Here is a 13,456-nt window from a genome sequence, read left to right as displayed (position 1 = left end):
GCTGGCCTGTCACCTGACTACTCTTCTGCTTGCTCGCTTGGATTCCTGCGTATGACTTGGCTATTGTTCCTGACTATGCTCCTGCCCATTCTATGGCTTGCCTTTCCCTGTATGACCTCCGCTTCTATCATGACTATGCTTCCTCCATCTGGTCCTTTTTGGCTGAGTACACCACCACCTTGGGTCCCATTTTGCTTGTGGATGCTGCCTTGGTCCTGCTGCATCGCCAAGAGCAACAGGAGGTCCTGCCATCAGCCCTAACAGACCAGCTGACAAGTATACGGTGAACTCCGCTGCCAGAAACTACCAGCAGTGTTGCCTAAAAGGCACCCGTGCTTCTTTGGGCCTTACACTCCCTCTTCTCACATTCAGGGATACTCGGCACTCAGCCGCAAGGGAAGCCCTCTCATCAAGTCAGCCTCCAACCAGGTACATGACGCTGGCTTAACGGTGAGCTTTCATTCGTTTGTAGATAACAACCATGCCCCCTCCTAATCACCCCCTCTTTAAAGTGGAATTTTAGCTAAAAAAAGTGGGCAAACAGGCAAGATTTGTAATGCAGAAATGCAGAAGAGACATGCTTGGTCTCTTCTGCATTAAATTTACTTACATGCCTGTCCTCCCCTGCACTGTAAACTGTGCATGCTCAGCTCATTGTAGAAATTCGGCAATGTCAGGGCTGACTGACGTCACCCCTGTCCGGCCAATGAAAGCGGCTAGCAATCGAGACCCAGAAACTGGTCTCCCGAAGATGTCAGCAGCCGGTGGGTAGTTCTAGGATGCTGCATCACATGATTCAAGGTGAGTATAATTCCGATTCAAGGTAAATAGGTTTAATTTACCTAATCATTCCTCAGGGCTGAGTTCCTCCAGCACCCGTATTAAGTTTGTTACTTTCCGCTTTTAAGTAAATAAGTTTAATTTACTTAATTATTCCTCAGAGCTGAGGTCCTCCAGCACCCGTATTATTTTGTTGCTTTTCGCTGGGCTATTTCTAGTTCTAGGACATCCATTCTGTTCTGTTGATTGGTGGCCAAAACTGAATGCAATACATAAGTAACAACATAGTAACAACCATGTTACAGCAAATCCCTAGCTCAAAATGAGTTCAGATATTTGATTTTTTATTATTATCATACAGGATTTACATAGTGCCAACAGTTTACGCAGCACATTTAGTAACTTCCTTTATTTAAAAATGTGCCAAAAGATTCCTGATCTGAAGATTTGAAGGCAGTTTAAAGCTTCAGCTTTTTATACTAAAGCAAAGTCAGGGTGCATAAAGGGTTAATTTCTTTTTTTAAGTCTTTTTTTTTTTTTTTTTAAATGGCTCCAGCACCAGCCCTATACTCCCCTTCTCTGACTTCCTGCCTATACTGATTCTATCGTGAGACTGCTGTGAACTGAATTATCAGGTTTGTGTGTTCACCTACAGACATTTTGTGTGTATAGGCAATGTCATCCTTACAAACCAGATATATTTAAAAGGTGGTATGAGACAAGGCAAAACAGAAACATAAAAAAGAGAAAAGGGTAAATAGAAATATTTAAAAATCAAGTCGTGTATACATAAGTACCAAAAGGGAGCATGCAGCGTGTCTTTTAGGCTGGGTCCACACATATGCGAATTGGACGCGGGTTTCTCCACATCCAATTAACATGAATCACAAAAAGAGCAAGAGAGAAACAATAGTTCCTTATCCTACCCACTCAGCGCTTATGTGATACAATCCTCAAAGGATCAAGACATATACAACTAGCCAATACAACCAGATGTAAATTCTCATATGCCAATATTCCCAATAAAGCAGCCGCTATATTCAGATCATAACATGTAAAAAGGTGCGTATAGGAGCCACAGCCCGCATAAGCACTAGCAGCGCTAGAAAACAACCTCTGACAAGGTTGGGGGTAAATAGCAGAATGATAATATAAAAAAATTTAAATTTTTCCTATGCACCCTATCTCTCGTCTAACTTTACCCTGTGAACACCATGGACTTATGAACTTTGGCTTTATTTTAATTTAAATTTTTTTATATTATCATTCTGCTATTTACCCCCAACCTTGTCAGAGGTTGTTTTCTAGCGCTGCTAGTGCTTATGCGGGCTGTGGCTCCTATACGCACCTTTTTACATGTTATGATCTGAATATAGCGGCTGCTTTATTGGGAATATTGGCATATGAGAATTTACATCTGGTTGTATTGGCTAGTTGTATATGTCTTGATCCTTTGAGGATTGTATCACATAAGCGCTGAGTGGGTAGGATAAGGAACTATTGTTTCTCTCTTGCTCTTTTTGTGATTTCTGTTTTTGGTAACTTAGCAGCTATGGATGCAATTCTCTTTCTCAAAAATAGGCAAATTGATGTGAAAAACATATTTGCAGATGAGATAGAGGATGATAATGATTTGGATCTGGGATCGGATCTAGCCGCTTTGGGTATATTGCTCGAGAAGCAGATACGCACATGGTGGGATATCTGCACCTTTGAGCAGTACTTAAAGGAACGCATTATTATGCGGAGCCTAAGGTGGGAGGTAACCCCGCAGGACGGCTTGGATGATGAGGCTAGTCAACAAGAATGGCTTGAATTTTTTAACAATATGGGTATTAAGTTACAGGAACTGGTTTTAAAACGCAAAAAGAAAAAGATGACCATTTTAGAGAAACGAATAGCAGAGATAAAGGCAAATATTGAACCTGAGAAGGATTCACCTCAGGTAACTAAGTTTAACATAGACATACAGAAAAAATTGGAGAAAGTAGATCGGGAGACACATAAGTAGAAAGTTAAAAAATTTCGTAGGGATATGGAAGACTTTAAAAGCAATTTGGTATATGCCTGGCAGATGCCACCACCACCCGTCAACCATGAACAGGTGCCGCAATCACTAGCACCATTACCTGCACCTCAGATATCTATTCCGCGAGGTACCCCACGTAGGAGAGGTAAGGGAAAGGGAAAAGGTAACAGTACATCAGGTACAGTCCCTACCCCCCACAGGGGTGTGCCGGCACATTATGTCTATACAAGAGAGATGGAGGGGAATGGTCCTCCTGCCCCTTTACAATATTCAAGAAATGACTGGCAACAGGGAGCCCCTAACCGTTCACATAGGGACAATACGCATCAGGGGCAGTTCCAGTATGATTCGGGATATACATATTCCGTGCCCACCTATAACAGGTATAATGAGGCACCAGGTTTTGAGAACCCAAGAACTCCGGCCCAGAATCGCCCTTTTCCCTGGAGGGGGGGAAGGGGCAGAGGCGGGAGAAGGAGGGGGAAACCGTGGAGAGGGAGACCTACAGGGGCCCAAACGGACTCCTGGAGACCTCAGCTTCCCCATCTGGACAACCAAAAGGACCGCCCCTGGCCCAGGGTAGACGCACAACAAGAGGATGCAGAGGTGGATTCAAACACCAAAAAAAGAAGGAGAGAAAAGGAGTAAAGGGTATATACAATCTGACAAACATCACTCTTACTGAAAAAGAGACCAACATACTTAATGCAGGGTTAAAATGCGCAGCCCAAAGGCCTATTAACAAATTTAATGTTTTTGTGGACATCCACAGATACATTAGAAAAATCAATTTGAAGCGACATTTTTTAAACCCCAGTAGAAATGTCGGGAAAAAAACTCAGTATGTTGATAATGGCCTAATAGGTAAAGATAGTGGCCTTAAAAACAAATCACTCTTTAATCCACCTCAGCCGGCCAATCAGTGTATCGAAGTGTTTAAGCAATCGGTCCTCCGAGATTTGGAAAGTATAGTACCCAAGAAGGATGTGAATCCTCGGTACATCAGAGAGGGCCTGGAATTGCTAGAAAAACGCAAAGATATTATTATCAGGCCGGCTGATAAGGGTGGCGGGGTGGTGATCTTAGACAAGAGTTTTTATGATCAACAATTGTCTGAGATGTTATCGGATACATCCACTTATGGGGTCCTATCAGGCAATCCAACCTTGACTTACAGGAGAGAATTGGAAAGTCTAGTTGCCATTGGCTATCAGGATGGAATACTCACAAAAAAGGAAAGAAGGTTTTTGGTGCCTAGCTATAGTAGAATTCCTACTATATATACGTTGCCCAAGATCCACAAAAGTGATACAAATCCTCCACCTAGACCGATAGTGAACAGCATTAATTCGGTCACCTCTCGAATTGGGCAGTACCTCGATCATTTTTTGCAGGACAGTGTCCAATCTCTCAGATCTTATCTGAGGGATACAAAAGATTTTCTTACTATGATCAGAGGGGTGGAATTACCGCAGGGAGAGGTATACGTGGTTACGGCTGACGTGGCCTCTCTTTATACGGTCATTCAACACGACGATGCTCTGCTAGCGTTAAATTGGGCCCTGAGCAAACGACCGGACATCCCATTCCCCCAGAGGAGATTCCTAGGCTCGATATTGCAATACTGCGTGTCCCATAATTATTTCTGGTATGGGGGCACGTTTTTCTCTCAGCGGAAGGGCGTTGCCATGGGGGCTAAGTATGCCCCGAGCCTAGCGAATCTCTTCATGGGGGAATGGGAGGATCGCTACATCTATGCCGCCGCCAGGGACGAGCTTGTCCTATACAAAAGATATATCGATGATCTTTTTTTCGTATGGGCGGGTAGCGAAGCCTCCTTGATATCGTTTGCAAACTATCTCAATACCAATGAGAACAATATCAAGCTAGAGTTTAACTGGAGTAGGATGAAGATCCATTATCTAGATGTTGAAATTATGATTCAGGGTTCCAGCCTAGTATCGTTGGCTTATTTTAAGCCAACGGACCGGAATGGGTATTTACCTGTGCACAGTGGACATCATAGCACATGGTTAAGGAATATCCCCAAAGGACAATTCCTTCGTGTGAGAAGGAACTGTACTGCTGATTTAGATTACCAACAACAAGCAACGGTGATCAAGAAACGCTTTTGTGAAAAGGGTTATCAAACAAAAGATCTCGAACAAACAATGAACGAGATCGGTAAAATTACACAAAGCGAGTGCTTGAATGATAAAATCAAAACGCCCAATGAGAGACATCAGTGGGGTTTCATAACAGATTTCAACATCCAGCATAAAGAGGTGGAGCAAATTTTTAGAAAAAATTGGAACATCTTACAAATGGACAAGTTTATAGGAAAAATGATCCCTGAGAAACCAGTCTTTATCTACCGGAAGGCCCCAAGTTTCGGTGACAGACTGGTCAAAAAAGTGCTTGATCCACCTGTAAAACCAAAGTTTTTTTGGGATAACAGAGTTGGGTTTTACTCCTGTAGACATTGTAAGGCCTGTAAGCAGGTCGATGTTCATCTGAGGGGGTATACATCCTTTACATCATCAGCTAATGGACGTTCCTTTGAGATTCAAGACCTGATCACCTGCAGATCCACACATGTGGTATATGGCCTGCAGTGTCCTTGCGGGTTGATCTACATTGGTCGGACTAAGAGAACCCTGGGCAAAAGGATTTCAGAACACATAGGGAACATTAGAAAGGGCTACAAATACCATAGTGTTCCCCTGCATTTCAGGTACCATCACAATAAGGACCCTTCGGGGTTACTTTTTTGGGGAATCGAGAAGGTTGAACAGGTATGGAGGGGCTCTAATAGAGTCAGGGAGCTCTCCAAAAGAGAAACTTTCTGGATCTATCAAACTAATGCATTAGCCCCTAATGGCATGAACGTGGAGCTCGATATAAATTGCTTCATTAGCGACTACTAGCCCAGAGGTAACAACATTAGACCTCGTACAATTGGAATCTTTTCCCTACAAGTAGTAATATATGGTTTTAAGGTTACTGTTTACTACCTACCTTCTCCCCCTTTCCATTCTATTCAATTCAATTCAATTTTTTCTTCTGATCTATTAGTACTGTATATCCAATAGCTCATGGGTACCCTGTGGGTAGGTCCCATTTGAGCTCCTTTAACTCAATAGGAGGATATATGCCTTGTTTAGAGGCTCTATGTGGTCATCTATTTATTTTATTCAGTTATTAATATAAAATTCTTTTTTTGGCAGTTCGGCCACGAGGATGGCCGTAATATATACAGTTTTTCTTGATGTATGGTGCTCCACCTTGCTGTGGAGTCCGATATATGGAGAATGACGGGTGATAGCAGGCCCTATTGGGTCCAATCATTTTAGTTCGTAACTTTGGCCCTGTCTTGGATATTAGCACATGCGTTTAGATTGATGCTCCCCAGGGGAGTACCAATTTAGTGTATCAGTGGTGGCGATATCCCCAGTATATGGGGTGCAGTATCTAATATCGTCCCATGTAGTGATTATCTCATAGGAATTATTGAGATAATCAATAAAGGGAATTTAGGATTTGTTCCATATATACACTATTCCTATATAGAGATATCTCATAGGAATTATTGAGATAATTAATAAAGGGAATTTAGGATTTGTTCCATATATACACTATTCCTATATAGAGATATATACAATACCCATTTGGTAAAGTCTGATAGGTATTATCAGGCTTTTGGTAGAAATAGTGAATGTACCCCTTTGGTTCTTTTTTATGTTCTTATATTTGATATGGGATATCTGATATGTGTAACATAAGCATGTGTTTAATATACTTACATCCTCTGTGTTTTATACTGGTTTCTGTTACGGAATAACAGATGTATGTAATTTGAGCATATGCTAATTATATAAAATGTTGGGGATTTAATGAGTTAATTGTACACAGGCGATGTCCCCACTGTCCGCAGGTAAGGTTATGTATCCATCCTTATTGAGGAATTAGGTTGCGGCGGAGGTGGGACCATAATGTAGTCCAATCCAATTGGATAATCGTTCTGTGTTCTTGTGGGTGTGCAGGGCCGGATGTGGTGGCCGTGAGCTCCACTTCCGGTTTCCGGTTTCGGCAGCAGGAAGGCTGTGAGCTCCACTTCCGGTCTCTTATCTTGAGGGTTTGCCGAGAGGCGCGATGTCATTTCCGCTTTCCCTGACGTCCGGATTGGTAGACGCAGGGAGGGGCGGGTTTTGTAGCGTCATTTCCGGTGTCTCCAATGTCCGGATGAGCGAACTTGGAGACAAGGGGCATGGTAGCTTCCGGCCGCTAACGTGAGCGGCACACGTAGCGGCGGCGGATGAGTTTCCGGCCGCCCACGTGGGGGAGATCTCCGCCCATAATCTAGCGTATACACACCCCTCCCCAAAAGGGTATAAATATGAGGAGATGAGGCTGCGTGCTCACGCCCTCAGTAGAAGTCCAATGCCGACGAAACGCGTCAGGGCGTGAGCACGCGGCCATTCAGTTGTACACTAAGGACATCCCAGAGGATCCCCAGTTATAGCGCCCATTGAGTCCGGGCAACATCGCGATCAGGTGGCTGGATCACCCGTACCGTGTGGCTCAGTGGGGACATCGTTTGCAGTGGGAGGACCGGGTTTTGTGCCTTGGATATTTGTTTCGCTCAAATACATCCGATTTCATGTGAGTGCGATTTTAATTTTTTAATAAAGCCTTGTTTGTACATATTACACTATGGGTCCCTATTTGTCCCCCTTTATGTGAGAGGAGAGGAGGAGGTGCTGTTCATATCTCTACTGGTTGGAGTGGAGTCCTGAGAGGATCGCCATCTGGGAGTGGAGGATCATTTGTGGAACAAGCGCTAGACCCTAGCGTTAAGGGTACGTGGCCACTCTCTAGGGGGGGAGCACGGTGGTGAGGTGAAGGATACGGTAGTCGCAGAGTGATCAGAAAAGAAGTCTTGTTCAACACTATGTTACAAGTTTCCTATGCACCCTATCTCTCGTCTAACTTTACCCTGTGAACACCATGGACTTATGAACTTTGGCTTTTTTTATATTATCATTCTGCTATTTACCCCCAACCTTGTCAGAGGTTGTTTTCTAGCGCTGCTAGTGCTTATGCGGGCTGTGGCTCCTATACGCACCTTTTTACATCCAATTAACATGACAGGCGAGTGTGACCAGCTCCCAATGGAGGCAGTTCACACAGGTCTGGGGCGGGCACGGTCCGCATTTAAAAGGGTCCTGTGCATCTTTGGCCCCGATTTCAGGGGCAAATTCAGGCAAAAATTCGGACCTGATTCGCACCTGAACCGGTGAACAGGGATGCACCAGACCTCAGGCACAAACCCGCAGCTGCATATGTGTGAACCCGGCCTTAAGCTACTCCAAGCCCATTACAGCAATTGCAAAACAGTAATAACTAAGCATGTTGAGCTCAACGCCATTCCCTGCAGTTTGCTGTGTGAAACTGAGCATGAGCTTTAACATTGGCCTTATACACCGATCGGCCATAACATTATGACCACCCACCTAATATTGAGTATGACCCCCTTTTGCTAAAACAGCCCTGACCCATTGAGGCATGGACACCAAAGTAACATCCACATGAATGGCAGCACTCAAGGTTTACCAGCAGAACATGGCCCAAAGCATTATACTGCCTCTGCCAGCTTGCCTTCTTATACCGCATCATGATCCCATCTCTTCCTCAGGTAAGTGATGCACACACACCCGGCCATCCACATGATGTAAAAGAAAACATGATTCATCAGATCAGGCCACCGTTTTCCATTGCTCCGTAGTCCAGTTCTGATGTTCATATGACCATTGTAGAAGCTTTTGGCTGTGGACACGGGTCACCATGGGCTTCACAGCCCCATATACAACAAACTACCAGTTTTTTTTCTGCTTTCACCACATCAATTTCATGGACAATATGTTCACTTGCTGCCTAATATATCGCACCGATTTTCAGATGCCATTGTAACAAGATATTCCCTTTACCTGTCAGTGGTGATAATTAGAGATGGGCTCAGGCATGTTCGAGTTCCCAAGTGTTCGATCCTGCCAGGAAGCCGACACTGCACTCCGCTAATCACAGGCACTGAGACATTTTCTAATCTGTACAGCTGCGGACCGGTATATGTCTCACTGCCTGTGATTAGTGGAGTGCAGTGTTGGCTTCCTGGTGGGATCAGTCATGTGGGAACTCGAACATGCCCGAGCCCATTTCCAGTCACAATGTTATGGCTGATCGTTGTATATTGCTAACCCCTGCTGTCTTCTCTAAAGCCTAGTACACACACAACGAATTTCCGCCGACCGGTCGTCCATCTTTTGTTCAGAGTGGTGTTTTGTTGGTTGGAATGTGCTCTAGACTGCACACTAATTTTGTCGACCGACAGAATTCTACTTCAGAAGTGATATGTGTTGGTTTGCTTTCTTTGTGTTCTTTCTTCTCTGAGCATGCCCAGTCTTGCTCATAGGATTTTTCCCTGTCGCAATCTGTACTGACTGCACAAAAATCGGACGTGTTTTGACTGAGAACAAAAATTTGATAGCCTGCACACCAGAATTTTTTCGGCCGAAAAGTCGGAGTCGGTTGTCGGAAGCATCATACTAACAAGCCGAAAATCGGCAGATCGGTCGTCGTACGAACATTCCCGGCCGAATTTCGACTCGTGTGTACGAGGCTTAAGGAAGAGCAGCAGCACTGAATCTTTCATCTGGGGAGCACTTGTGCCAGTGCCTGAAACTGCTTGCTATGGGTTGATCATTTTTTATATGGGCAAAAAAAAAAAAAGGGATACAGTTATAAAGTAGTGAATGTGACATTTGTCAAACATTCATCGGTAACCAATCACTCATTGCCCTTTAAAACATGCATGGGAAATTCACCAAATGTTGGCTAAATGCCAGATTCACTGCTTTATAAATATGCCTAGCTTCAGTTTAGTAAATCTTAACAAACACAAAAAAACCTGTCTGTAACATTGTATTATCAGAAGTGTGCAATCCAGAGTTTCCTGATCCCTACTTTGCTGGCCTCCTACCAGACTGCTTAGTCTTCTTTTCTTTCTTTTTTTTTTTTTTAATCCTTTTATAGAATTTCAATAATAATAATGTTATTTCAGCCCATAGCACCCTACAGCAGTTTAGTGAAGTTAGATCAACGAACATTGATTTCTGATTGGTTGCAATGAGTCTGTACTTTGCATAATCATAATGCCTTTTGAACTTAATAAATAAGAAAAGTCAGATTTAAAAGTATAAGGGACGTGTGGTGTACAGACCACTGAATATTGGAAACACAAAAGTTAAAGTTGACATATAGACTATAAAGGGGAACTAGAATCAAGCTGAACAGCCCACTCTACATGGTTGGCTTCCTACAGATGGCTTCCTTTGAGAAATAGAGTAGGGGGGAACATTTGAGCTATGCACCTTTGACAATACGCTGTATTAGACTGCATTTATTTTCAACCCACATTTAATACTGTAGGTGTGTGTGCTGTGATAGGATCTAAATCATGACATCTCCTGCATTTGTGAAAACAGATAATGAATGGGGCTGCTTGTCCCACCTGTGAGTATAACAGACACAGCCATGTGCCACTGATTTTTTAATCAACCCTGGTACATTATATCGGTAAATGAAGCATAAAGAAAGGTGGATTACTGTCTTCCTCCTCCTGTTGCAGCAGGGGAGCACAGCAAAGTTGATTATTAGTAGGTTGAGGGTTTTTCCTTGCAAGAGAACCTTAACTTTATCCATTTATTCTCCTTCGATCAATATTACAGGAAAATAGAAAAATGTTTCTAAATCATAAACCTTTCTCCATAAAACAACCAAGATACGTCCCCTCCCAGGACTGATAGTTTAGTTTGTAGTGGACGCTCGAGGGTTAAATCACCTGACAATAAAATCAGCCCTTAAAGAGGAAGTAAACCCTCCTCTGCAACTTTTACCTATAGGTAAGCCTATGATAAGGCTTACCTATAGGTACTGTAAATATCTCATAAACATGTACCGTTTAGGAGATATTTACCTTAAATGCAGCCAGTGACGTCACTGGCGCATGCACTCTGAAGGAACGGCCGCTGGTGCCGTTCCTTCAGAGCCCCGTGCCGTGACCTTCGGCTCCCGTGCGCATGCGCTGGAGTGACGTAAACGCGGGTCTGGCCAATCAGATGGCCGGATGCCGCGATCCCGGAAGACGGGTGACTGAACACGTCGCCCGTCATACAGGTAAGCGGGTGGCATGGCGGGGGCTCGTTCTAAGGTAAGTATTTCATAATGAGCTAGTATGCGATGCATACAAGCTCATTATGTGTTTCTCTTTCAGGTTGGGGAAAAAAAAAATGTTAATGAGTTTACAACCTCTTTAACTTCTGAAGTCTCCCTGAAAACATAACTATATAATAACAAAAAATGCCTTGGCCACTGAAAGACCACATTTACCCTTGGTGACTGACCCATGATAGCTCTGATCACATTGTGGATGGCCAAACGTTTCCAAGGCAACCACAAGTTAATTTTTTTTTTTTTTTAATGATCCACAATCAAACTTTTCTGTTTACCTAAGAAAATCTATTACTGATATTATTACCTGAATTGATGGGTAGGAGCGGTTATTTTCTGTGCTGCGTTCACCAAGGATGCTACCAGCCGATCGTCCTTCACATTTATATCGGAATCTCATCCCTCTTTGCCGAGGTTGTTCAAATATTTCAATGGAGGGTTCATGTCCCCCTGAAATAAAAAAAAAAAAAAATAACACAATAGTAAATACATCACAATATAAACAGATATGAAAACATTTCATACAAGTAAGTGGTAATGTTCTAATAATTCAGACACTAGACATTAGTTCATCAATGTATCATTACTGTATATTCTTTCCAATTTCCTTCTCATCTCATGCTGAGGTCTGTATCATTCTGCAACAATAACTAACCCCACAAAATAAAGTACCTGTTAACGTTCTGATTTTAGCATGGTTGCAAAGATCCTGGTCTGGACTGCTTAAAGTGATTGTAAACCCTCACCTTGTAAAACAACCCATTTAGTTTAAAGTAGAAACAAAAGGCTAAACATCTGTGTATAGATATAATTAAAAATGAAATATACATTTTTCCAGTTTTTAGACGTAATCACATTCTTTCTGTTCTCAGCTGCATTAGAGCTGGGGGAGGGAAATCTGCAGCATACTGAGCTTCCCAGTGAAGGGCTGTGCAGGGGGTGTGTGTCAGGACAGCTAGAGAACTCATCACGCTGTGCTCTGCTGTTTGGTGTGGTCAATTTTTAATAGGAAATCAGAGGGACTATAAGGAACACCAGGGATTTCACATAAAGGAAGAAATACAAAGAGAACAGGATACTTTCTCATACAAACACACGGTACAGCAGACACATATCAGGAATATGAAATGTTGGGTTTACAAACGCTTTAAGCAGTTCACTGATTGCTTGCACTTTAATTACTCTAGGCAACCCTTCCTATGCGCTTGTTTAGCAAATAAATATTTCCAATCTATCTCTCCATTTATGTCCTTATTTCGATGATCAGAGCATTCTAAAGAAGGGGCTAAGCGTTCATTCATGTGATACAAGGCAAATACCTGCCATGTCAGCAAATCGAGACATGGTCAGTGAGCAAACCAGGGCCGGATCACGCCTGTCTGATATAGGGGTGCAGTAAAAAAAGTAATGGTACCCTTTAAGCATGCAAAATCCCAAAACACTTCAGTCTTGCACTGTATTTATTGAGCTGAAGGGCACTGGATAATGATGTCACCCACTTCTTGGCACCACATGGGAAAGTCTCCCATTTACATCACCGTTCCTCCTTCACATCAGATTCTACCCAGCACTTCAGAGTCAGTTCCCTTTATATCACACCCCTCCCATTACATCGCTTCCTTCAAATCAGAATCTCCCCCATTGCATCAGAGTCCCCCTTCCTATTGGAGTCCCCCCATCACAACGGAGTCCTGCCCCCCCCCCCCACTAAACACACACAATGGAAACAGATGATGCAGTACGATGGAAAGCCTCTCTACTTCCAATGTCACTGGAATTTGGGGTGTACCACTGAAATCTGGGGGGGGGGGGGGTTGAAGTACCCTACTAGATCCAGACCTGGAGCAAACTGTTACATTTTTGGTAAAAGTCAAGATTTTAATATAACAAATAACAGATATTGTGGCTTTATCCAGGAAAGAATGAGCTGTGTGGCAAAACTGAAGGCCAGAACTGTAGGAAGGTAATATTATGTTTGCTATGTTGGTGAATGAAACACTTTTCTTTAAAGGAAAACATATTCTACTTACCTAAAAGCGGATTCTGCATCATCATATGATGACCTATAGGGAAGAAAAAAGATTTGATTAGGTAGGGAATGGTAGGCAAGAGTATAATTACACCCATAGCTAACCATGGGACTTCTTTGGTCTCCATAGCAGGGTGCCCAGCACAGTGTCTGGCTACACAGAGGTTTATGCAGGTATAAATATAATTTTTCAAGTAAAGAAGGTACTGTATGAATAACTTCGAAAGCAGTTAGTATTAGAGGAAATTCTCTATTAATAGAGGGAGTTAGAGAGGCAGTGGGCCCCTTATTGATTTTGCTGTAGGGCCTTATCACACTCGAGTAAAGTCCTA

General features: G+C 43.0%; 1 protein-coding gene across 1 annotated transcript in view; it reads right to left on the bottom strand.

Moving 5' to 3' along the window:
• Positions 1 to 13,223, bottom strand: part of REL (REL proto-oncogene, NF-kB subunit) — a 56,215-nt gene extending 42,992 nt beyond the window's left edge. The window contains exons 1-2 of the mRNA XM_082251354.1: positions 13,126 to 13,223; positions 11,403 to 11,545 (exon numbers count right to left, since the gene is read on the bottom strand). Of these exons, the coding sequence (XP_082107480.1) occupies positions 11,403 to 11,545; positions 13,126 to 13,222 (240 nt within the window). The 5' untranslated portion in view covers position 13,223. The remainder of the gene's footprint in view (positions 1 to 11,402; positions 11,546 to 13,125) is intronic.
• Between the last annotated feature and the right edge of the window lie 233 nt (positions 13,224 to 13,456).

Source organism: Pelophylax lessonae (assembly GCF_965119305.1).
Source record: "Pelophylax lessonae genome assembly, chromosome: 3".
Lineage (NCBI taxonomy): Eukaryota > Metazoa > Chordata > Amphibia > Anura > Ranidae > Pelophylax > Pelophylax lessonae.
Note: the sequence above shows the minus strand (reverse complement) of the source record. Positions and strands in the feature narration are given on the sequence as shown.